Here is a 23439-nt window from a genome sequence, read left to right as displayed (position 1 = left end):
GGCTCATTACAGTGTTTTCATGGTTTTTACTGCTGAGCAGCAGAAACTGATAATTTCAGCACTACCTGACTTTTAACTTTTAATGATTTCCTTTTGTAGAGGATGGCTCTCAGTACCCTGTCTTCATTGATATATGGGGATGAGAGGGAGCTGGAACAGAGCCATGTTTTTCTTGACAGGCATATCATGATTTAAAGATTCTGGCATGCATATAATTGTTTTGAAGTTCATACTTAACTTATGAGAACATTGGGGGCAAGGAGCTTTAAGACGGGTGGGTGAGGTGGGGAAGTCCTCAGGATGTGTATGTGAGTACCCCGAGGCTGCAGAATCTCCTTTCTCCCTGGAATCCTTTGTCTGTTGACAGTATTTCTCATATGGAACAAAATTAGTCTGTTTGCAGAACAACATCTTCCAGAACTAGTTCCTGAGCTTATTACCCCAATGGCAGCCTGTCTTTCCTTGAGTCATTTCATGAATCCTTTTCCTCTAGATGTTTGAGTTGAAAAACTGCCTTCTAATTTTTGGCTGTGTTGGGCCTTCGTTGCTGTGTGGGTTTTCTCTAGTTGTGGCAGGAGGGGGGCTACTCTTCCTTGCGGTGCGCAGGCTTCTCATTGCGGGCTTCTTGTTGCAGAGCATGGGCTCTAGGTGCGCGGGCTTCAGTAGTTGTGGCATGCGGGCTCAGTAGTTGTGGCGCACGGGCTTAGTTGCTCCGTGGCCTGTGGGATCTTCCCGGACCAGGGCTCAAACCCACGTCCCTGGCATTGGCAGGCGGATTCTTAGCCACTGCGCCACCAGGGAAGTCCCACCATATTTTCAGATTTATTTCAAGATGCATGTTCTGTCTCTAAGAAAGCAGCAAAATCCCAACAAGGCCTCACTCTTTTAAATGTTCTGTGTTCATCCTGGAGACAACACTCTGACTTGCCTGCATGGCTCCCTAAATTCACAGCCTGAACTTTAGGGCAGACAAGAGGAGCCTGTGGCCATAATCTACAATTCTGATGAATGTTTGTTCTTCAGCGTGGTATCTCTGAAAGTGATCCTTTAGAAACCAACCAGGAGCTACTTTTGAGAGCCTCTTAATACAGATTTTGAGCACTTTACCCCTGTGTTAAGAAAGAGAAATGATGAGGACACGGAGGGGGAAGGGTAAGCTGGGACAAAGTGAGAGAGTGACATGTAGATATATACACTACCAAATGTAAAATAGATAGCTAGTGGGAAGCAGCCTCATAGCACAGGGAGATCAGCTCAGTGCTTTGTGACCACCTAGAGGGGTGGGATAGAGAGGGTGGGAGGGAGGGAGATGCAAGAGGGAAGAGATATGGGGATATATGTATATGTATAGCTGATTCATTTTGTTACAAAGTAGAAACTAACACACCATTGTAAAGCAATTATACTCCAATAAAGATGTTAAAAATAAAGAGAAATGAGAAATCATATTGTTTAAAGAGGGTTTAAGTAGGTTACAGTATGAAGTTCAAGCTTGCAAGTATGGACTTTGATGTCTTCTTATTGAAAACATAAGTAATTTCATGTGTGATTTAACCACCAAAACAAGTGTCTGCACATCCACATTGCCTTGCCTCATGACTTGGGTGGAGGGGGTTACATTCACTTCTTAGAAGCCCATTATTTTAGTGTTCCCCAGTTCTTTAAAGCTTTATTGAGTACCTACTGTGTGCCAGGCATAATACAGAGTATAGAGATACAAAGGTAAATGAGGCAGAGAAGGAGATTCGGGTACATAATATTTCACTATAGTATGGCACAGAAGTGCTGTAGGGAATCAGGGACTGTCAGAGGAGTCTTCCTGGAGATAGTGCCTGACTTGAGCTCCAAAAGATAAGGTGTTCACCAGGTGAAGGAGTGGGGGGAGGCTCAGCTTTTGTGGTTGGGGGTAGCAGAGAATGAGAATGATCAGAGAAAGGGTTGAGAAACAGTGTGGACTGTGTAGGGAGCCACCAGACTGATGGAACTGGGGAGGGGACAGGGTTCTGGCTTGCAGTGCTGAGGAGCTTGAACTTTATCCTGATGGGGTAAGGGCAATATTGAAGGGCTTTTTAATAAGGAGAATGATATGATCAGAATTGTGGCAGAATTATTCTGCCAGCAGGGTTGGAAATAGATTGAGGAAGGCAGGAAGGGTGGCCAGGGGGCCATTCACATCTTGGTAAAAGATCTAAGCCACTGCCGCCTTGCCTCACCCTTCTGTGCTTTACATGTTTGCTGTAGGGTATCTTGGTACAAAACACAAAGTCAGTAGGCAGATGAAAAGAAATGATGAAAAACAGAATGAGAAATGGCAGCCTTTTCAGGATTAGTTTTAATATGACAGCTGCTGAAGCATAGCAGAGTCTGTAGGCCTTTGCACATTACATGCATGCATTTCATTAGTTTGGATATGGCCTATGCAGAAATACATTGGAGAGAACTAGGGAAGACTTTACAGGCAACATTCACTTGTGGCCCTCCAGGGCTTGAAGACCTGTCCCAGTAGGCCAGTGTGCCTCCAGTTTTATGCTTCCTGGTAAGGATCCTCCTGAGATTCCACCAAGGAAACAGAGGATAGGAAGCAATGAGCTGTGAGGGCTTGGTGGACATCCTGACATGTATGCTCAGGGCTCCAGGGACGCATTGGCAAAGTGGGAGCTAGGAAAATTTGTCAAGCCAAGTGCTGTTTTAGGTAGAAACGGTAAAGCAGCCTAGCATTAAGGCCTGGGACTTAAGGGAGAGTCCTTATATATTCATAGTATATATATATATATTAGGCATTTCTCATGTATTTTGAAAAAAAAAATTTCCTCCATACCATTCCAAGTAGGTGACTCCCAGGAACCAAATGTAGGTATTTCTTAAGAGTAAATGTAGCCTTATTCTGTATAGCAGTGGTTTTCAAACTTTGGTATTGAGCAGAATCACCAGGAGAACTTGTTAAACATGAATTGCTGAGCCCCACTCCCAGAATTTCTAATTCAGTAGGCCTGGAATGAGGTCTCAGAATTTGCATTTCTTCTTTTTTTTAATTGAAATATAGTTAATTTACAATGTGTTAGTTTCAAGTGTACAGCAAAGTGATTCAGTTATACATGTAGACACACACACACACACATGCACACATTCTTTTTCAGATTCTTTTCCATTATAGGTTATTACAAGATGTTGAGTATAGTTCCCTGGGCTATACAGTAGGTCCTTGTTGTTTACCTGTTTTATATATAGTACTGTGTGTATATTTTAATCCCAGACTCCTAATTTATCTTCCCTCTACCCCTCATCCCCCTATGCTATGCCCTTTAGTAACCATAAATTGGTTTTCTATGTCTGTAAGTCTTTTTGTATTTTCTAAGTGAGTTCATTTGTGTCATTTTTTTTAGATTCCACATGTAAATGATATAGAATATTTGTCTTTCTCTGTCTGGCTTACTTCACTTAGCTGCAAATGGCATTATTTCATTCTTTTTTTATGGCTGAGTACTACTCCATTATATATATGTGTCACATGTTCTTTATCCATTCACCTGTCGATGGACACTTAGGTTGCTTCCGTGTCCTGGCTGTTGTAGATAGTGCTGCTGTGAACATAGGGGAGCGTGTATCTTATCGAACAGAACTTGCATTTCTAGTAAGTTCTCAGATGATGCTGATGCCACACTTGGAGAACTACTGCTGTATAGACATTATAAATGTGACCCTCCTAAGAATTTAATAAAATTTCATACGGTTCTTGGTGTAACCTTAATGGAAGTCAATGATCTGGAGGAGCAGTAAGGCCGGCCCTACACAGCTGTAATTTTGACTCAGTATTGACTTACTGAGTGACTACTGTGTGTACAACCTCTATATTATAAAGATACAAAGAGGGAAGAGATCCAGTCCTTGTCTTGGTTCCTCTAATAAAAGAAGTAAGAAAATTGTCACACAAGGGAAAGCTGAAGAAGGATGTCTGAGTAATCTGGGAAGAGCACATGGAGGAGCTGTGTGCTCAGTTATCTGTCGCTGAATAACAAACTACCCCAAAACTCAGTGGCTTAAAATAGACACTAGTTATTTATTTATTTATTTTTGACACTAGTTATTATCTCTCACAAATCTGCATGTTGACTAGGCTCAGCTGGGTGGTTTTTCTTTACACATTGTTATCTGGACTGCAGTTATTTGGAGGCTCAACTGAGCTGGCATGATCCAAGATGACTCAGTCACATAGCAGTAGTTTGTGCTAGCTGTTGGCTTGGAGTTAACTGAAGTGCCTTAAGTCTCCTCCATGTGACCTCTCAGCATGAGAGCAGGGCTCTGAGATGGAACATTGCAAGCATGTAAAAAGGGAATCTGCAGGTCTCTTCAAACCCAGCCATGGAAGTTACAGCATTGTCACCTCTGCTGCATTCTGTTGGTCAAAACAACTTACAAGAGGGAGTTACCTGGCGGTCAAGTGGTTAGGACTCCACAGTTTCACTGCTGAGGGCGCAGGTTCAATCCCTGGTCGGGGAACTAGGATCCCATTGGCCACTAGCTGTGGCCAAAAAAAAAAGTCACAAGATAAGCTCAATTCAAGAGGAAGGAAATGGACTACTTCTGGGCGGAAGGAGTAGCAAAAAATTTGTAGGCATCTTTAATCTACCATAGGCTGATTGAAGCAGGCCTTACAGGATGAATAGGGTTTTGGTAGGCATAGCTTTCAAGGGGGAGAGTTCTAGAGGAAGAAATAGCAAGTCTTCAGTTTAACTAGGAGAAAAAGAACACGAATGGGGCCTGGGAAGATGGAAGGAGACCATTTTACATGGGGCCTGGGAAGATGGAAGGAGACCATTTTACAGAGCGCTTTGAACAGCAGATGGGAGATCTTGGACTTACACTGGCAGGCTTTAAAAAGATGGTGGAGGACCTCTCTCTCGGTGATTTTATTAGCTTGGTGCAGAGTTTGGGAATGACTCTTCAAGGCTTCAGACTAGTTCATTATATCTTTCTTTCCCTGTAAGCCCAGTGTTAACAGCTTTGGATTTGGCTTCTCTTCCTAAGATATGAGAAGGGATGCTTTCTCCTTAGGTTATTGTAAATGATGCCAAGTAAGCATTTTGAAGGATAAGAGAACCCAAGCAGTGCTGCAGGACTGGCCAGAATACGAGTTGAGGGACATGCAGCTTTGTGTCAGACCTAGTTAGACTTTTCCCTGCTGCATCAAAGGGTTAGTTACTTAGTCTTGCCCTTGTCTTTTCCCCACAGTAACCCTCCACTGAGTGAAGAGATGTTGCCTCCTGGGGAGTGGATGTGTCACCGGTGCACTGTTCGCCGAAAGGTAATAACGCTGCTTTCTGAAGGCTTTGCTCGGGATGCCAGATCTAGAGCACTGATATTCTAGAGCTAAGACGGCTTGGCCCTGAAGGCATTTTTGTCCCTTCTTCTTGTCTCTTCCAGCCCTGGAATCACCCTCACACTCCCCATGGTGACTGTTTAGAATCCAGTAGGGCCTAAAATCCAAACATGGGCTGCTGAAATGGGCAGAAAAGGTGTGTTAATTTACTGAGCCATGTTAATTCACTAGTGACAGGAGTAGTCTGATCTCCTTGTAGACCTCCTGATAAGTGGCCTGAATGTGGCAGCCATATCCAGTGGCTGAAAGAGGCTGAAGAGGAAGGCGCTCCTCCAGCTTGGTACAAAAAGGATTCCCTTCACCCCAAGGCAAATAAGTTGCTGGTATCCAGAAGCTTGGCCAGGTGTGTGGGGTGGAGAGGACTTGGACCCACTTGGACCCCAGGTTGCCTAACCTTTCTTTAGCTCCCCTTCCCTCAGCTTTGATAATTCAATACTGGCTTTGAGAACATAATTTTCTACTTTTGAGAACTTCTGTGGGGTATAAAAGCTAAATACTCCCTTATCAAAAAAGGAAGTAGGTGTGCTTCCACCCAGATTATGAGAGACCCAATCCTCAAATTATAGGCTGTGGATTCAAATTTGTCTGTGAATTGTAAACCACTCCCTACCCTCCACCCCACACTAATTATACACCAAGCAACTTTCCCTTGTTGTGACGTCACCTCTTCCTGGCCCCTCAACATGATGTCACAATGAATGATTACTTCCTTGGTTGCAGAAACAGGATGAGATGATTCAGAGATTGTGGTTTATGTGTGTAACAGTTTTCAGCCTTTAAGAAGAAGGTAAACAATTAGGCAGACCTTTATTCTTCAATGTGTGCATAGGGTTCTTATTAAAGCAAGCCAAGGCCAAGTCAGCCATCTAACCACAGCTGTAGTTTAATATCTCTTGAAGTCCACAAACCAGGGTGCCTCCAGCTTGTCCTCCTCCCAAGATCTCTACCTGTGTGTCCCCAGCTAGATTAGAGTGGGGCCAGTTAGAGGCACCTGCCAGCCAGGAGGCCTTTCAGAAACTTGCCACTCAAAGAAGCTGGACTTGAAAGCGTTGAGAACAGCTGTGGCGGAAGAGATGAAGCCAGGAAAAGAGGGTGAAGACGAAGAACTAACATTGTTTTAGTGCTCATCATAGCTGGGTTTTTACATGTGTTATCTCATTTAGCCCATACAGCCAGCTATGGGTACTGGTGGTATATTCTCCTTTTTTTTTTTTTCTCTCTCCCTTTTTAAAAGGAATAAACTGAGGTTCACAATTGTAGAACTTACCCAAGTACTCAAAGGAATGGACACAGCCAAGATTTGAACCAAATTCTGTTTCGTTCCAAAGCCCTATTACTTCTTCATCAATTTTCTGGAAACAGAGCTACTTTCTGGGGATTATATTATAGTATGCCTTTTTCAACAGAGTGTGCTTTTCCTGAAATGCCACTCTGACCTGCTCTCAGATGGACCTCTATGCCTACCAGTGCCAAATCTGCCCTTTGCACCATCACCTCTACAGCCCTCTGGCGTCCTGCAGTTACAGTGAAGTGGATTGAAATGATACATCCTGTGGGCCTCATCAACCTCTGATGTTCGGGTTTTATTCCTAGTGGAGGCTAGATCTTCCCCCAACTCAGAGCCATCCCTTTCATATATGTGATGCTCTTTATCTCTACCGTATCCCTGAGAGGAGGAGAAGAACGGTCTTACTAGTCTCACTTTACACATAGAGAAATTCCTGCCCTCCGGCCTGAGTCACCTAAGGTCATAGGGAATCAGAGGCAGAACTGGGACAAGATCCCAGGTCTCCTGACTGGAGACCAATGCTGAACCTTCATTTGACCACTCTGTTTGGAGCCCTGGAGGAAAATGTATCATCAGTCATTCAGTCCTACTCTGTACACTTAATCTTTTTCCATGTCCCCACCTTTCCATTCAAAAAGTGTCACTGTCAGAGTTCTAGTTAAACTTGAGACATTGAAAGCCGCCGTTCTTGGACGCCATGATTGCTGGATTACTGCCCTCCACACACCACCCTTCCACCTTGTGGTGTGGCTGCCTTGCAAGTCAGCACCCAACCTCCCTGGACAGGGAGCTCTGCTTGCCTGTTTTACTTTTTACCTTTGCTTCTGCAGGTTTTTCTGTATTTTGAGCAAAGTTCATAAAACCATTCAGGGCACTCCGAGGCAAACAACAGTGCTCTCCTTGATTCTCTACGTTTTTCTCACTGTCCTCACTTAGTCTAAGTTTATTCTCACTGAATTAACGTTTTATCCCTTTACCGCCCCCCCCCCCACCTTGTGTACAGACACTGTGTATCATATGATGTGTGGTTTGTAAAATTGTTTCTAACTTTTGTACTTTTTGGTGATTCCCTGCTGCAGTGGTTTTGCCAGCTTTAGTTTAGTTCAGCTATGGTTTTGTCAACTTTAACAGACCATTGTTTCAAGTCCCCACCCAGGTGGATGAGTCTCTGATATTAGAGACTTCCGTAATTTTGGTTAGTGGTCTAGCAGGACTTTGTAGCATCCATCTCTATTTTGTGTCACTTTGTGTGATGGGCCCACCTGTTTATTTGCACAGAAACGAGAGCAAAAAAAGGAGCTGGGCCACGTCAATGGACTGGTGGACAAATCTGGCAAGCGGACTACATCCCCCAGCAGCGACACTGACTTGTTGGACAGATCAGCCAGCAAAGCTGAACTCAAGGCCATTGCCCATGCCCGGATCCTGGAAAGGAGAGCCAGCCGTCCTGGCACGCCCACATCCAATGCCAGCACAGAGACCCCCACCTCTGAGCAGAATGATGTCGACGAGGACATCATCGACGTGGACGAGGAGCCAGTGGCAGCAGAGCCGGACTACGTGCAGCCCCAGCTAAGGCGCCCCTTTGAGCTGCTGATTGCTGCCGCCATGGAGCGGAACCCCACCCAATTTCAGTTGCCCAATGAACTGACTTGTACCACTGCACTACCAGGTTAGCCAGACTGTCATATCCTCTCCCCTATCCCGGCTTCCCCAAAGGACTCTTGTCCAACCAAAGGGCTGTGCAGCCTGTGAGGTCACTGTCCGTGTAGCCACTGTCTCAGGTTCCTGTTCTTGGTTCGAGATCTTTGCAGGTTTACAATGCTTGCTCAGTTTTCTATTTTCCACCCTTCCCAGTATCACTTTAAAAAACAAAAAAGGTAATACACACACATAGTTCAAAAATCAAAAAATATAAAAAGGGTTACAATGAAAAATTTCACACCCATCCCTGTCTGCCATTTGCCTAGTTTCTGCATTCCTACCCCTCACAGATAACCACTGTTTGGTTCTTATGTATCTCCTAGAATTTCTTTATATAGATGTACCATAATCTATTTAACCAATTTCCTATTAATGGAAATTCTGGTTGTGCTTAATCTTGTGTTACCACAGATACTGTTTCAACAAATAATTTTGTAAATACGTCATTGTATACATGTGAATGTATCAGTGGGATAAGTAGGATAAATTACTAATACTAGAATTGCTGGGTCAAAACTATGCATTTATATTGTTTTTAAACTATGCACTTGTAGTTTTGATGGATATTATAAATTGTCCTCCATTCCCTTTTTTTTTTTTAATCAACTCATGGCTTCTACTTGATACCACAAAGCGTCTAGATCTTATTTTCTTCCCAGTGAAAGTGAAATTGGCAGGCTTAAGAAACCTGCTGGTCAGTAGGATGCATACAGACTCAAAGCTTTTCTGCTTTCTATAAAAATGCAGTAAAATTATACTCTTTTCCTCAGCCACCTTCACAGAATAGTCTTTATTGACCATTAGACCTGGGTATTTCTATTTCTTAAGTCACCAGTATCTAACCTAGGTTTCTGACCGCTTCATGTCTGCAAAACATTTAGATGTGTTTCTGCCATAGAGCAAGTGACTTGTAATCTTAGTTCTGACTTATATCTCCCTTTTCCTCCTTTCTCATTCTTTTTCTCCCTTCAAACCAGCCCAGGGGGCCTCAGAAAGAGATGCATGTCCAGGCCATGACACATGCTTTTACTAAGACCTGTTCCTCGGACTTACTGTTGTTTCCATATCCCGAACTAGGAACTCTCCATCCAGGGAAAATTCAACACCACCAATTTCTCTTCTAGGTTCTAGCAAGAGGAGAAGAAAGGAGGAAACCACAGGGAAAAACGTTAAGAAGACACAGCATGAGTTAGATCACAATGGTCTTGTTCCCTTACCAGTCAAAGTCTGTTTCACGTGTAACAGGTATTTTTCTTCCATAGCAAGAGGCTCTTCCTCATATTTAGCAAATGTTTTTTTCTCTCTTCTATTGTCTCTTCCAAACCACATGTGTTAAATATAGATAACCCATATTCTGATGGTATGAGTACAAAGAGACTGAGTGACTAATTGACCAGAGCCTTGAATGTTGTAACAAAAAATTCTCGAAGAATCACGATGCAGAAGTACTGTAAACCGTGTTTATAGAGGCTAGAACGAGAGGAGTTGGACTTAAAATGAAGCATGAGATATTTAGACTGGCCAGCAGGAAGAACTGTGGCCAGCAGAGACACACATCCCTGGAAAAAGGCAAATGATTTTTAAAGCACTAAAGATGAATTTTAAAGTAGTACAGATATCCATACTAGCTGGTATGCATCAGGCTGGATGACTTCCAAAAGCCTCTAGGCTGCCCCAGTTGTAGCTTCCCTGGGATGCTGGTTCCCTTCAAATAGGATCTCCTCAGTGATAGGAACCAGCTGCTTCAGTTACTGAAGCTGGACTTGTTGGCTTGGATGTGTTAGAAGGGCAGGATAGCAGGAGAAAATAGCTATCAAAAAGAAATGTTCCACAGCAAAAGCTATAGGGAACCAGATAGTAGAGCAGCAGAACTCTGAGCCACACCCAAACTGTGTCTCCAGAATAGCTTAAGGACTCACTGAGTATCGTAGTTACAAATCATGATTGGCATTAGCTTACATGCCCTCCCTTGATCTATGCTTACACGAATACATTACAATATCATTTTTCCAGCACAACTCTCTGGTTGTCAGTTTTGCTGAGTGCTTCATATGGAAGAGAAGTCTTTTCTTCTTGTAGTATAAGACTCTGGAAAGGTTGCTAGTGCTTTGTTTTGTTTTGTTTTTGTTTTTTTTTAAACTGAGGTAGTTGCTTTCTTTTAAGGAGTAGAAAGATCAGAGCAGGGTTGGCTGTCTTCCCCCAGTGGGTATCAAGCATTGATCATTCCTGCTGTGACAACCACTTTAGCTCTACTCCAAAAAAATTCACTTCTCTACATTCCTCTTAGGAGGGAGAATAATGAGGAGCCTGGTGGTAGCCCCCAACTTCATCCATCTTCCTAATGGTGAATGTAACGGGATTATTGGGGAGGAGGGTGTGGGAGAACATTGTTAGGATTAAGGAAGGGAAGCTGTTCCACAGTGCAGAGTTTGTTTGAATTCTCCCACCTTGCCATAGAAATGGCCTATATCTCTTTTTTGCAGGAGTTGTCGCGTGGCCCCTCTTATCCAGTGTGACTATTGCCCCCTCCTGTTCCACATGGACTGCCTCGAGCCGCCGCTCACTGCCATGCCCCTGGGCAGATGGATGTGTCCGAATCACATCGAACATGTGGTGGTAAGCACAGCAGTGTCCTTCAGTCCTCTGTGGGCACAGCTGGGGCATGGACTGATTCAGTGGAAAGCATAGTATAGTCAGCTTTGTACCAGAGTTCACTTTAATCTCTCAGACACTGGTTTCTGCAAACCATCCTACTCAGTTCTGGTTACTTTGACATGCCTCAGCTGTGCATTTAGCCTTTTCCCGCAATGCCTTGTTTTAGTCGCACCGACAGACTTAACCCACTAGTGCTTGGTTGTTCGTGAATAATTTCCTCTGTAATGAATTAAGCAGTTGGTTTTACAGCCCTAAAAGGGGGAGTGCATTAGACCCAACCTTATGCAAATAAATGCTCTTCCATATCTTCTTGCTTCTTGTTCTTAGAGGGAACAAACTAAGAAAATTCTAAAATATTTATTCTCGTAGCACTGGCAGTTAACTGCCCAGTAACTTTGGAGAACTGAGGAATTGACGCAGGTAACGGTATTCCAGACAGCCAGCCACTTACTGAACACCTTATGTGTCCTACGCACCACATGAGGCTCTTGCCCGTCTCTTCCTTCTTTACAAAGACCTTGTCATGACACATAATAGGTGTTCAGTAAGTAAGTTGTTGAATGAATGAATGAATGGTATGAGGGTGCTATTATCTTATCTCCCAGGAGGTTTGGTTACATTTTCCAGACTGCTTCCCGGGGCTAGAATAGAACTGTAATTTGCTATCTCCAAAAGAGGTTTAGGACATTTCCTGATAGGCACGGTCACTCAGAAGGTTGAATGGGGAGGGCCTCAGGCGGAGCAGCTCCCTCATAAGAGCAGCCTTTCCAAATTAAAAGGGTAATTGCTTAAGACATTGTCCATCAGATGATGATAACCATGGAATGACTGCTTGCCTTCAGCATGACAGTGTGCTGTCCACTTTGCACCAAGAGGAACTTCAGTTATAGACTTGCACATAGGGAGAAAAGGTTTATTTGGCCCTCTTCATTTGAGTAATGCCACTCAGAAAAGTTTACATAGGAGGAAGCCTCTCTGCGAGGCTCAGTGGTCTTGTTTTGCCTCTTGCTGAACCAGAAAAACCCAACCATGAGCAGTCAACCCAAATAGGAATCTGTAAGAGCAGCTTTCCAGCAGATGAGAAATTATTAATTGGGTGACTTTTTATTAGCCACTTAGGGGTTTTTCCTAATGTACTAGGTAGGAAGCTGCCACATAGATCTTTTTTTTTTTTTTTTTTTTAACATTTATTTATTTGGCTGCATCGGGTCTTAGTTGTGGCAGGCTGGCTCTAGAGCACGCAGGCTTAGTTGCCCCACGGCATGTGGGATCTTAGTTCCCCCACCAGGGATGGAACGCACGTCCCCTACATTGGAAGGCGGGTTCTTAACCACTGGACCACCAAGGAAGTCCCCTTTTCTTTTAATTAATGTGTAGGGGACCAGATGTAGAAGAGGAAAAGAGGCATCGTTTCTTTATGCCTTCTCTATGCAGCTGCACAAACTTTTCTTCCCTCCTTATGGCCTCTGAGAGCAGTCCAAGGTTTTCTGCCTGCTGTAGAGCAAGGCTCTGGTATCCAGATGGGTTCACTAATGTTCCCTAGTACCGTGGTGGAGGAATAGGGCAGGAGACACAGTATTTTGGTGCTGATCTCACCTGTCAGCCAAGCTCCCATACAGGAAACAGTCTTGCTTCTGGTGGGAGAAAATCCCTTGCTAGGAAGGGAGTCTGGAGCGCTCTAGGGCCAAGGCCTGCATCTCCTCTGAACCCTATACGCTGGATAGTCGACTGTCAGAGGCTGAATTTGGAAGGGCACTTCTTGGCTAATTCCCTATTCTTGTACCCCTCAAGCCTCCCCAGGGAGTAGGAACTAGGCTGGACTGGGCAGGGTTAAGGGAGAATGTCTCATCCACATTCCCTGGCCCTCTGACGGGAGTGTTGACATACCAGCACCTGACAGAAGGAGCCCATTTGGCCCAGGGCTTCCTCTTTTTTAAAAGTAGAGCATAGAGTTAATTGGGAGGGGGATGCGTTCTGAACATCACTGCAGGAGTGTGTCTGCTCTGTCCCCAGCTGAACCAGAAGAACATGACGCTGAGCAATCGGTGCCAGGTGTTTGACCGTTTCCAGGACACCATTTCGCAGCACGTGGTCAAAGTGGACTTCCTGAACCGAATCCACAAGAAGCACCCTCCCAACCGCCGCGTGCTCCAGTCGGTCAAAAGAAGAAGCTTGAAGGTGAGTCACAGCCTGGTGCAGGCAGGATGTGGTCTCCGATTGCCTTCCTGGGGTAGACGGAGGATCATGGTCCCAGTTTTACAGATGGGGAGACTGAAGCCCCTGAGATCTGTCTGTGGTGTCTTAGCAAGTAATGAATGTGACCATCATTTTAATACTTGGGGTTGGTGGTCAGGAAACCCGCAAGTGGGCCTTCAGACTCGGCCAGGTTTCTAGTTCTCCTAAGGATAAGTGCCCTTTTGGCCCCTCCCACCAAACTTAGGTGTGCTCTGCTTTTACTGCCCCTTGCCTGGCACTCATTACATCTGTTTCTGTTAGATGGCCCCTTTCCCACAGCTGTCGGGTGAGGGGAAGGTGGAGGTGATTAAGCAGAAGGCCTTATGGAAGGTGAGGAACTATCCATTTTTCTGGGCTGCTGTTAATCTATCAACCAATACTCAAAAAATTGTGACACTGGTACAACTTGACATTTGTATGCATTTGACAGCTGCTAAAGTGTCCACAGAGATGGACGGGAGTATTTCCTTCATTGAAAAGCGTTTGGTAGCATTGAGGCTCTCATAAACCGTTCGGTCTCATTCATTTAACCTAGAGAGCGTAACACTATATACCTGAAAGTAAACTTGATTTTCCTCTTTTGAAATAATCCTGCAGACAGTCCCATGCACCAATGGAAAACAGCAATTCTCAAATATGGCCACTTGGTGGCAGCCACACTTTAAAATCACTCATCACACTTCCATTGGGTGTCAGCGCTAGCAAGATGTTAACTGTTGAAAATTGTATAACAGACTCTTAACTGTGTAAATATTTATGCGTCAGTAGAAACACCAGTTTTCCAAAGTTAAATTAAGGTGTTTGCAGTTGAGGGTAGGGTATATTGGAGGTGACGTGCCTCATACCTTAGTTAAACATCTAGAGCTAAGAGGAATCTCAGCTGTGTGATTCACCGTGTGGATTCGGAAGAAAGCCTGGCTGCTGAAGTGAACAGGCCAGGAGGCCCTGATAAAATCCTGTTGTTTTATGATGCTCCCTCCCCCTTTTTAAATGTTCCCTTATTCTCAAGGAAAATCCAAGGGTATGAGTTACCTGAAAAGCATTTTGTTCTTAGACAGTTTGAGAGTGAGATGAGGACTGTAGTACCAGAGGACAGTGGCAGGGAACTGCTCCAGCTCTGTTCTGGAACATTGGCCTTCATCCTTGATGTATAGCAGTGCAGGCAAAATCAACTGAGACCTTCATATCTTATCTTTGTTATGGGTTCCTCTTCCCCCTACCCCTTCACTCTTCCCGAGGGCCAACCTTAGGCTAGCCTACTGCCCCACTCCTCCACTTCTGATTCCTGGATGACCTCAGACAAGCCCATAGCACCAACCACCACTTTTAGTGGTGGTGACTCTCAATTTCATGTTCCTTGCCTTTCTCATCATATCTAGATTCATATCTGCCTGCCCATCCCACAGACACCTCAGTCTCAGCCTGCCCAAGACCAAAAGTCTTCTGCCTCCAAATCTGCTCTTCCTCTTGTATCTCCTATTTCAGTCAATGACAGTGATCTCTACACAGTCCCTCAAACCAAAGTTCAGCTCTTCTTCCCTTATCCTCTATACGGACTTGGTCACCAAATCTGTTGGTTCTCACATGTTTTCCAAGTCCACCTCCCCTACTTTTAGTTCCCCTTTGTCTGCCTGGAAGTTTGTCCTCAACTTCCAAGTCTCAGCTCAAATACTGCCTTCCTATGAAATCTTCCCTAATCCCAAGCTCCTGCCCCCCCCCAGACAGAAATAAGCACTCTCTGTGTTTTTTATAGCTCCTTAGACATGCCTGTCTTCTAGGACCCATTTACATTGTATTGTAATGTCTCTGTGCTTATCTCCCCACTAGACTGTGAGCTCCTTGGGGGCAAGGCTTAAGTTTTGTTCATCTCTGGATCTCTAGGACTTGGCATAGTGCCCAGACTCAGGAGGCGCTCAATAAATGTTGATTGAATGTATGAATGACTCTTTGCTTGTATGGCTCTTTCATTCATACGTGGTGTGTTTCAGAGTGTGTCTTCTGTCTTTCTGCAACAAATAGGTCTTCAACTGTTTTGTGAGTCATGAATGAATGGATGAAGAAAACTGACATTGATTGAATGCTTATCACGAGATAGGCCTCACACAGCATTTCCGCTGTGAATGTGACCTTATTTAACTTTTTATCTCTCAGATACTGCTCACTCATCTCTCAAATTTGATACTGATCAATAAGAGCCTAGAGTACCAATTTGAAGTCCTGTCCAGTGGCCATCCTATACTTTTTAGGCCAAAGCAGAAGGCAGCATGCCAGAAGGCCTAGTTTCTGCAGCCCTTGGACCTTGGTGAAGAAAAGTGGGAGACATGGCTGCTTTTTCCAGTTCTGTGCCTTCTCAGGCTAGTGTGTGTCTATGTGTGTCTGTGTGTGTGTGTGTGTGTGTGTGTGTGTGTCAGAGTCAAAGAGATGGAGGTATAGAACAGTAGCAGCCCACTGGGCCTCCTCGTCCTTGGTGGACACCCTAGTGGATGATTTCCCCTTGGGCATCGGCACCACAAACAGAAGAGCGTGGCCAGGGCAGAATCCACTGGGCCTGTTGGCACTATCACCCTCTCCTTCCTCCTTCTATCTATCTATCCTGAACAGGTTCCCGATGCTATCAAATCTCAGTACCAGTTTCCACCCCCTCTCATTGCACCCGCGGCCATTCGGGACGGGGAGCTGATCTGCAATGGGATCCCTGAGGAATCACAGACGCACCTTTTGAACTCTGAGCACTTAGCCACCCAGGCAGAGCAGCAAGAGGTGAGTGAAGGCAGGGCCGGGATTCCAAGTCCAATCTTCCTTCCACCTCGCCGCAGCTGTTAATTGGAAGTCATTCTCATTCTGAGTGGAATGTTCCAGAGAGAACCTCTGGCTCAGATCCTGAGGCAAGTAAGAGAACTACACAGTCACCTGGTCTGCTTCTCTCCGTCAGTCCCCCAGTGTGCTGTGAGACGGGCAAATCTGTCTTGTAGAAACAGATCAGCAGACCTATAGAGAAGTTAGGTGACAGTGCTGGACACACAGCAGGTGCTTGGGTGCTTTCTCAATATTGGTGACAAGGTGAGCCTTAGGGGCAGAGTCAGAACGGGAATCCCAAGCTCTGCTGACCAGGGTGTTGCCTGCCGAGTATACCAGCAAGCCTTGCTTGGGAATGGAAATGGAACCCTCTCAGGAGTCAAGCACACCCTCTCTGGGCATTCGCGATGGGACCTCGGAAACAGTGCTTGTCAGCTCTGCTGTAGCCCTGGCCGCTGTGGCAGGAAGGACCAGCGCCTCCCAGGCCTCTCACCCTCCTCTCCTCTCCTCTCCTTCCGTTGCAGTGGCTCTGTAGTGTTGTTGCGCTCCAGTGCAGCATATTGAAACATTTATCTGCTAAGCAGATGCCTTCGCATTGGGACTCTGAGCAGACAGAGAAGGCTGATATTAAGCCTGTTATTGTGACTGACAGCTCAATCACCAACTCCCTGCAAACAGCTGACAAGGCACCTACACCTTCCCACTACCCCTTGTCCTGCCCCTCAGGGCTTAGCACCCAGAATTCCCTGAGCTGCTCTCCACCCCACCAGCCCCCAACCCTAGAGGACATCAGCTGCAGTTCTTGTGCGGAAAAATCCAAGAAAGCCCCCTGTGGGACTGCCAACGGGCCAGTGAACACAGAGGTGAAAGCCAATGGCCCACACCTCTACAGCAGCCCCACTGATTCCACGGACCCCCGGCGACTTCCAGGCGCCAACACCCCCCTACCAGGCCTCTCACACCGGCAAGGCTGGCCTCGGCCCCTCACGCCACCAGCGGCTGGGGGGCTTCAGAACCACACCGTCGGCATCATTGTGAAGACAGAGAATGCCACTGGCCCCAGCTCTTGCCCCCAGAGGAGTTTGGTTCCTGTCCCAAGCCTACCCCCTTCCGTTCCCAGCTCTTGTGCCAGCATCGAGAACACCAGCACTTTGCAAAGAAAGACTGTCCAATCACAGATAGGACCTCCGTTGACAGATTCAAGGCCACTGGGCTCACCCCCAAATGCCACCCGGGTGCTCACTCCCCCCCAAGCAGCAGGAGATGGTATCTTGGCCACAGGAGCCAACCAACGATTCTGCTCACCAGCGCCATCGTCAGGTGAGTGCTGCTCAGCCTTTCATGCTCTTCCCGGCAAATGAGACTTAAGATTCAAAAAACACGTGTATCCCCGTAAATATGTCAGAGGACTTCGATGTCCGTACTATTTGTCCTCCCCTGTTTCTATGATAGAAGAGAAAGTACATGTTAACTTGTCCCTATTTTGTAGGCGGGACTGCTTAGGCTCTGAAAGTGATTTCCTTAAGGTAACCTACCAAGTCAGTGCAGGATTCAAACTGTGGCCTGGGTCTTCCTACTCCACCTTCCCACACCTTCCAGGCTTAGTCTTCTTCCTGTTTTGTTCCTTCACCTCAGAGGAAAGCAGCATGCTCTCTGGAGCCACTGTGGTCAGCCTGAGGTTCTGGGTGATGGCTTCAGTGTTTCATGATCCACACCTGATCCAGATTCTCAGAGAGAGCTCATTTGAAGGAATCTCCATATCAGGGAGTGCAGGTGCCCGCAGAGGTTGGTCTGGCCCAAAAGCTTGCCCTCGGGCCACATTCCAAAAGGCAGTCCCTTAATCCATACTTGGCCTGGTGTAGACCTGCTCTTTCAGCTGTCTCCAGTCAGCATTCAGGACCTCAAGGTTGCTGACCCCAGCATCTGAACCAGGTTTCAGATGCTGCTGGAACCCCCTGTGGTCTCTCCCGTCTGAACTGAAGCTGGCCTCCTAGTCAGCTGGGAGTCTCGGTAACCAGGTGACTGTGACTTCTCTGCATGGGGGCCCCTGGTCCCAGGACGGCCCCTACTCCCAGGCGCTTTTCCTGTTCTGTTTATCTCTTAATACCAACCTGGATAGATTTTGCACCCTGTGAGTCCAACCTGAGTGCGCAGGAATCGCAGAGGCAGGCACCGCTTACTTCAATGAGCAGAGGCAGCAGGGAGGTAGTCGTGCCCAGCGAATGAAGCTATCCCACCACGTTCCCCAGAGCAGTAGATTTCACTTGCTCTCGGTGCTCTGGAGACTCCTGCGTGCCCGGGTGCATTGTCGTTCCATCTGCCCTTCCTCACCACACGTTTTTAGCTCTAGGAGTTCCAGAGCCTATGGGGTGAGAATCAAGAAGGGAACATCACCTTGGGTCCGAAATCCAGACCTGTCTCAGCAGTGGGGGATTGGACCGGTGGGTTTCCCTCAGGCGACGTAAGTAACAGTCTTCCTGCTCCGTCCCCAGATGGCAAGGTCAGCCCCGGCACGTTATCCATAGGAAGCGCTTTAACCGTACCCTCTTTCCCAGCCAACTCTACTGCCATGGTGGACCTCACCAACTCACTTCGAGCATTTATGGATGTCAATGGAGGTGAGTGAGTGAACTGCTGCTCTGCCACTAGCGACTGTGGTGAAGGTGCTGCCCCCTGCAGCATTCAGCTCATTGAAAAGGGGACAGAAGGGATGCCTGATCTCAGAGGGCTGGGCGGTGGGTCGGGGAGTGGGGTAGGAAGGAAAGGCCCTTCTCCTGTTTCGAAGGGAGAGCAAAGCTGAGCTGAACCAGTGAGAAGAGAAGAAAATCACTTTAGGCAGATCATCTGGACTTGAAGAATAAAACCAGGTGGAGCCTTGCTCCCAAAGGAGGGATCTCATCTGTGAAAAATCCCCAGAGTCAGGGAGAACTGGGGCAGGTCTTGATCTCTGTGAACAGGGTGGGTGGAAAATCCAAGCCTCAGTGTCAGACATCTGGGCCCTCGCCCACAGGCAGGCAAGTGGTTTGTCTCGCTCCACTTTCTAGGACTGCTGTACCTAACATTAAGCTACCCCACTGCAGGAGGCATCTGCTCAGGCTGCGTTGGCGTCTGTCTCTCGCTGCAAATGGCTAGTGAGGTGCTCAGCTCCAGATCCTTGTACCACTTTGTACTCTGTGTTGTTTAAGAAAATCACTTGGCTGGATTTTAGGAGTGCTGAAATAGTTGCTCTGTGATGCTCACCTACTTCCGCATTCCATTTCCTCCTCAGCAGCTTTTTAATCTTTCTCTTTGGTTAATAGAAATCGAGATAAATATGCTGGACGAGAAGCTGGTCAAGTTTCTGGCCTTGCAGAGAATACATCAGCTTTTCCCCTCCCGGGTCCAAGCTTCACCGGGCAGTGTTGGGGCACATCCGCTGGCTTCTGGAGGGCACCACACAGAAGGTGGGCATGCCCATATCTGCCACCACACCACACCGTTAGATCTACCCTCTGTGTGTGTGAACAGCCGTCTCCTCTCCATGGAGAATCTCAGCTTTCAGTATCTCAGTCCTCCATGTATGCCTTTACTGGGCTTAATAAAACACCGTGGTTTCTTTTCTCAGAAAGCAGAAACAAGATGGCAACCACAGCTTTCAGACCAGACTCGGGAAAGTCTGCTGTAACGCTTTCATATGCATCCTCTTTGAGGCACAGAAAGCAGCTATGAGCGCCTTTGGGTATTTGTGGTGTGCTTTCTGCTCAATTGCTCTCAAATATTTGAGTTAGGAGAGTTTCCCAGAAGGTTAACTCTGCTTAGGATAGCCCTTTGAGCATTAGCCATTAAAAGCCGTGCTGCTTAGAAGGTGGTCCCCAAACCAGTAGCATCAGCATCACCTAAGAGCTTGTTAGAAATGCAGAGCTCAGGCCCCACCTCAGACCTATGGAATCAGAACCTGCATTTTAACAAGAACCCTAGGTGATTCATGTTCAAAATTATAGAAGCATTGGTCTCTGCCTTCTGGGTGTTTTTGCACAGCCTCCCTATAGTATCAGTTGGTATATCCCTGATAAACCAACAGGCAGCCCAGGTGCTTCAAGTACTATCATCCTTGAGCTATATGGTCATCTTCAAAGATGGTCCTTCTTATTACCCACGTGGGAAATGCTGTAAGTGGGGAGAGGAAGCCTCACCCTGAAGCAGCCTAGTGTCAGATGTGAGTTTGGAAAGATGACTCATCCAGTGGGATTATTTTCTTCAGGCCATCACCAAAGGTCCAGGTTCTGTTGATTTATGTCTGGGCCCCAGGTTCTGTTTCTGAATGGTCACGTCCCTGTGTTTGCCTTGTAGTGCCGAGAAGGGAAGTACAGGCCCGAGCTGTGTTCTACCCTCTCTTAGGGTTGGGAGGAGCTGTGAACATGTGCTATCGAACCCTCTACATCGGGACAGGTAAGCCAGCTGGGAGAGGTGCTGAATCTGTTCGGCCCTAAAGATTGATACTCTTACCCACAGAGGCTAGAAAGGGAGGGAAGCCCTCTCCAGGGCTGACGGGTTTAACCCAGCAGACGTCTGAACAAGAGGGACTAAGAAAGGAGACCATCAACTGCTTGTCTTCCCTGCTTCAGGCCCTTTCGCCTTGTGCCCAGTGTGGCATCAGGAGGGCTGAACGTCAGCTCTGACTGCCACCCAGTGAGGCATTTTAAACACTGCAGGAAATACCTGAGGAGAGGGCAGATGCTTTGTCCCTGGAGATCTTTGAAAAAGTGATGGGGCTCACACGTATCTAACACTTACTTAGTTAGCCCTACATCTTGTGCAGAGGGACAGATGAGCCCTTAGCCTAGAACTTTCCCTTTCTTTCAGATGATACGGTTTATGGGCCCTGTACCCCATCTTGTGCTCTCCTAGAAATACCCCATCCTCTTCAGTAGCTCACTGCTCTCCTCTGGGCAACAGCACATGTTCTAAAGCAGATGAGCTGGTGGGGACAGCTGTTCTTTAACAGGGGATTAGAAAAGACATCAGTTTTTGTTCAAAAATACAAGGAGAGGGCCCTGAGCTACCTACCCCTTGAGCTCCCGCCCGGAAGTTCCCTGGCCCCTCACCTCCCCCACACACACCCCTGACAGTCTGTCCTCTGCCTTCCTTTTCCTCGCGTCCTGCCACCTCACAGGAGCTGACATGGACGTGTGCCTTACAAACTATGGTCACTGTAACTACGTGTCTGGGAAACACGCCTGCATCTTCTACGATGAGGTGAGGGTGGGGACGCGGTGGGAGAGAGGTCTTCCAACCTGAGCCCTGTCCCAGGCGCTGGGGTTTGTTCAGTGCCCTGGGGTGAGGGGAAGGGGATTGGGGTTCCTCTCCTTTTCGTCCCTCCCCGTCATTCCTGGAGAAGAGTCTTGGTGTGAAGGGGCATCCTACCCGGCTACCCGCTCCCCAGGAGCAGGGCTCCCATTTCTCCTGAGGTTGGTCAACAGGCCCAGCGCGGGGCGGAGCACCCTAAAGCAGGGGAGGGGGCCATCATAGAAGGAACCAAGCCCTCTGGGCGTGTCCCTGTGAGCTTCGTCATCACCATCACGAGCCGGTGAATATCATTTCACCAGGAGCCCGTGCTAAGGAGGCAGACTGTTGCGCGGGCGGGGGGCGGGCTAGGAAGGAAACTTTCTTGAAGAGGTGAGTCTTGCGCCCCATTCGAAAGGGACAGGGAAGGGGGGCATGACTGGGGAAGAAAGAGGGAGCTCCCCAGGTAGAGCAGCACAGCCTTCTCCATGTGTATTCTCTCCCCTTAGCCCCAGGCCCCACGCAGCAGACCACACATCTTATCTTCCCCCCTCCTCCTCAGAATACCAAACATTATGAGCTGTTAAACTACAGTGAGCACGGGACAACGGTGGACAACGTGCTGTATTCATGTGACTTCTCTGAGAAGACCCCGCCAACGCCCCCAAGCAGTATTGTTGCCAAAGTGCAGAGTGTCATCAGTAAGTTGGAGCAGAGGCCTGTGGCCACAGAACCTGCCATGTTTGGACACATTCTCTAATGCCTCAGTCAGGGTGGCTCTGGCTTGCTGCCATGACCTGGTGTCTCTTGCCTTCCTGGTCCCGTTGGCCAGGTTCTCCGTGCTCGTGGGCCCAGGAAAGGCCACAGAGAAGCATGTGCTGTGCAGCCCCACGTGTGTACATACCTACCTGGGGACTTCAGACTCCACCAGTCCTTTCTGAGTGCCCCTCACCCCGAGTCACACAGCATTTAGAGCGGGGAGGTACAGGGGCCCAACCCTGGCAGACGGCCCCGGTGGGTTGACTGCTCACCGTTCCTCTCCTGTGACCTTCCCCCTTTTTCCCAGGGCGCCGCCGGCACCAGAAACAGGATGAAGAGCCAAGTGAGGAGGCAGCCATGATGAGCTCCCAGGCCCAGGGGCCGCAGCGGAGACCCTGCAACTGCAAAGCCAGCAGCTCGAGCTTGATTGGGGGCAGTGGGGCCGGCTGGGAGGGCACGGCCTTACTGCACCACGGCAGCTACATCAAGCTGGGGTGCCTGCAGTTTGTCTTCAGCATCACTGAGTTTGCGACCAAACAGCCCAAAGGCGATGCCGGCCTGCTACAGGATGGGGTCTTGGCCGAGAAGCTCTCTCTCAAGCCCCACCAGGGCCCTGTGCTGCGCTCCAACTCTGTTCCCTAGGACTGGCGGCCACCCGTCACCCGCCCTTCCACCCAACCCAAGACTCCTGCAATGCAAAAATGTACACAAACCAAGCCCGGGGGTTTTTTCTATACTCCACCAGAAACCCTTCAACTACAATCTTTGCATGAAATGAAGAAAACCTTTTGACTTTTTTAAAAATCCTTTTTCTTTTCTCAAGTTCTAGGGGGCATTTGCACATATATTTGTACTCAACATTTCATGGGAAAGCGGCAGACCGAGCTGAGGAACAGCGTGGGCAGGGAGGGGAAGGCCAGTGGTCTGGACACCTCCTCCGACACAAAACCGTTCCCCACCCACCTCCTGCTCCCTCCCCCTCGCCCGCCGTTGTAAAATAATCAGAAACTTGTTCTATTTTGTGGCAGTGACAATAGTTTTATATTAAAAGAAAAAAATACAGTTTTCATACAGCAAAATCTATACAATATCATTGTTTTATTTAATATAAAGATCGCTACCCACCCTCCTTCCATGGTTCCCACCCTCCAGGTTATTCTCCCTTTCTGCAGCGGTTGCACTACAGGTAGCTACTGTGTATTATGGACAAATGAGAAATGAATTCTTTTTCTGGCTGTCCATCTATTTTATTTCAAATAAGGAAAAGTGTATTTGGATTTTGTGTAAATACATCTAGTGATGACATTTTTTCAATGTTTTTTAAAACTGTACAGTACTACATGTGGTAGAGCGTTTTCTTCAA

General features: G+C 47.2%; 1 protein-coding gene across 7 annotated transcripts in view; it reads left to right on the top strand.

The window, feature by feature from the left end:
• Window positions 1-23159, top strand: part of PHF12 (PHD finger protein 12) — a 38420-nt gene extending 15261 nt beyond the window's left edge. The window contains exons 2-15 of one of the 7 annotated variants that reach the window (XR_003001820.1): window positions 5230-5302; window positions 7944-8337; window positions 9494-9614; window positions 10853-10985; window positions 13038-13202; window positions 15861-16019; window positions 16580-17375; window positions 18400-18424; window positions 18548-18673; window positions 19355-19498; window positions 20385-20483; window positions 21208-21290; window positions 21880-22018; window positions 22384-23159. Coding sequence is in view for 4 of the 7 variants with exons in the window: in XM_024735112.1 (XP_024590880.1) it covers window positions 5230-5302; window positions 7944-8337; window positions 9494-9614; window positions 10853-10985; window positions 13038-13202; window positions 15861-16019; window positions 16580-17375; window positions 18548-18673; window positions 19355-19498; window positions 20385-20483; window positions 21208-21290; window positions 21880-22018; window positions 22384-22718 (2767 nt within the window). In the remaining 3 variants the exon portion in view is untranslated. The other 6 variants (XM_024735112.1, XR_003001821.1, XM_024735114.1 and 3 more) reach the window with 6 other exon arrangements.
• Window positions 23160-23439: the final 280 nt, after the last annotated feature.

The sequence above is a fragment of the Neophocaena asiaeorientalis genome, unplaced genomic scaffold (genome assembly GCF_003031525.2).
Source record: "Neophocaena asiaeorientalis asiaeorientalis breed wild unplaced genomic scaffold, Neophocaena_asiaeorientalis_V1.1 scaffold129, whole genome shotgun sequence".
NCBI lineage: Eukaryota > Metazoa > Chordata > Mammalia > Artiodactyla > Phocoenidae > Neophocaena > Neophocaena asiaeorientalis.
Note: the sequence above shows the minus strand (reverse complement) of the source record. Positions and strands in the feature narration are given on the sequence as shown.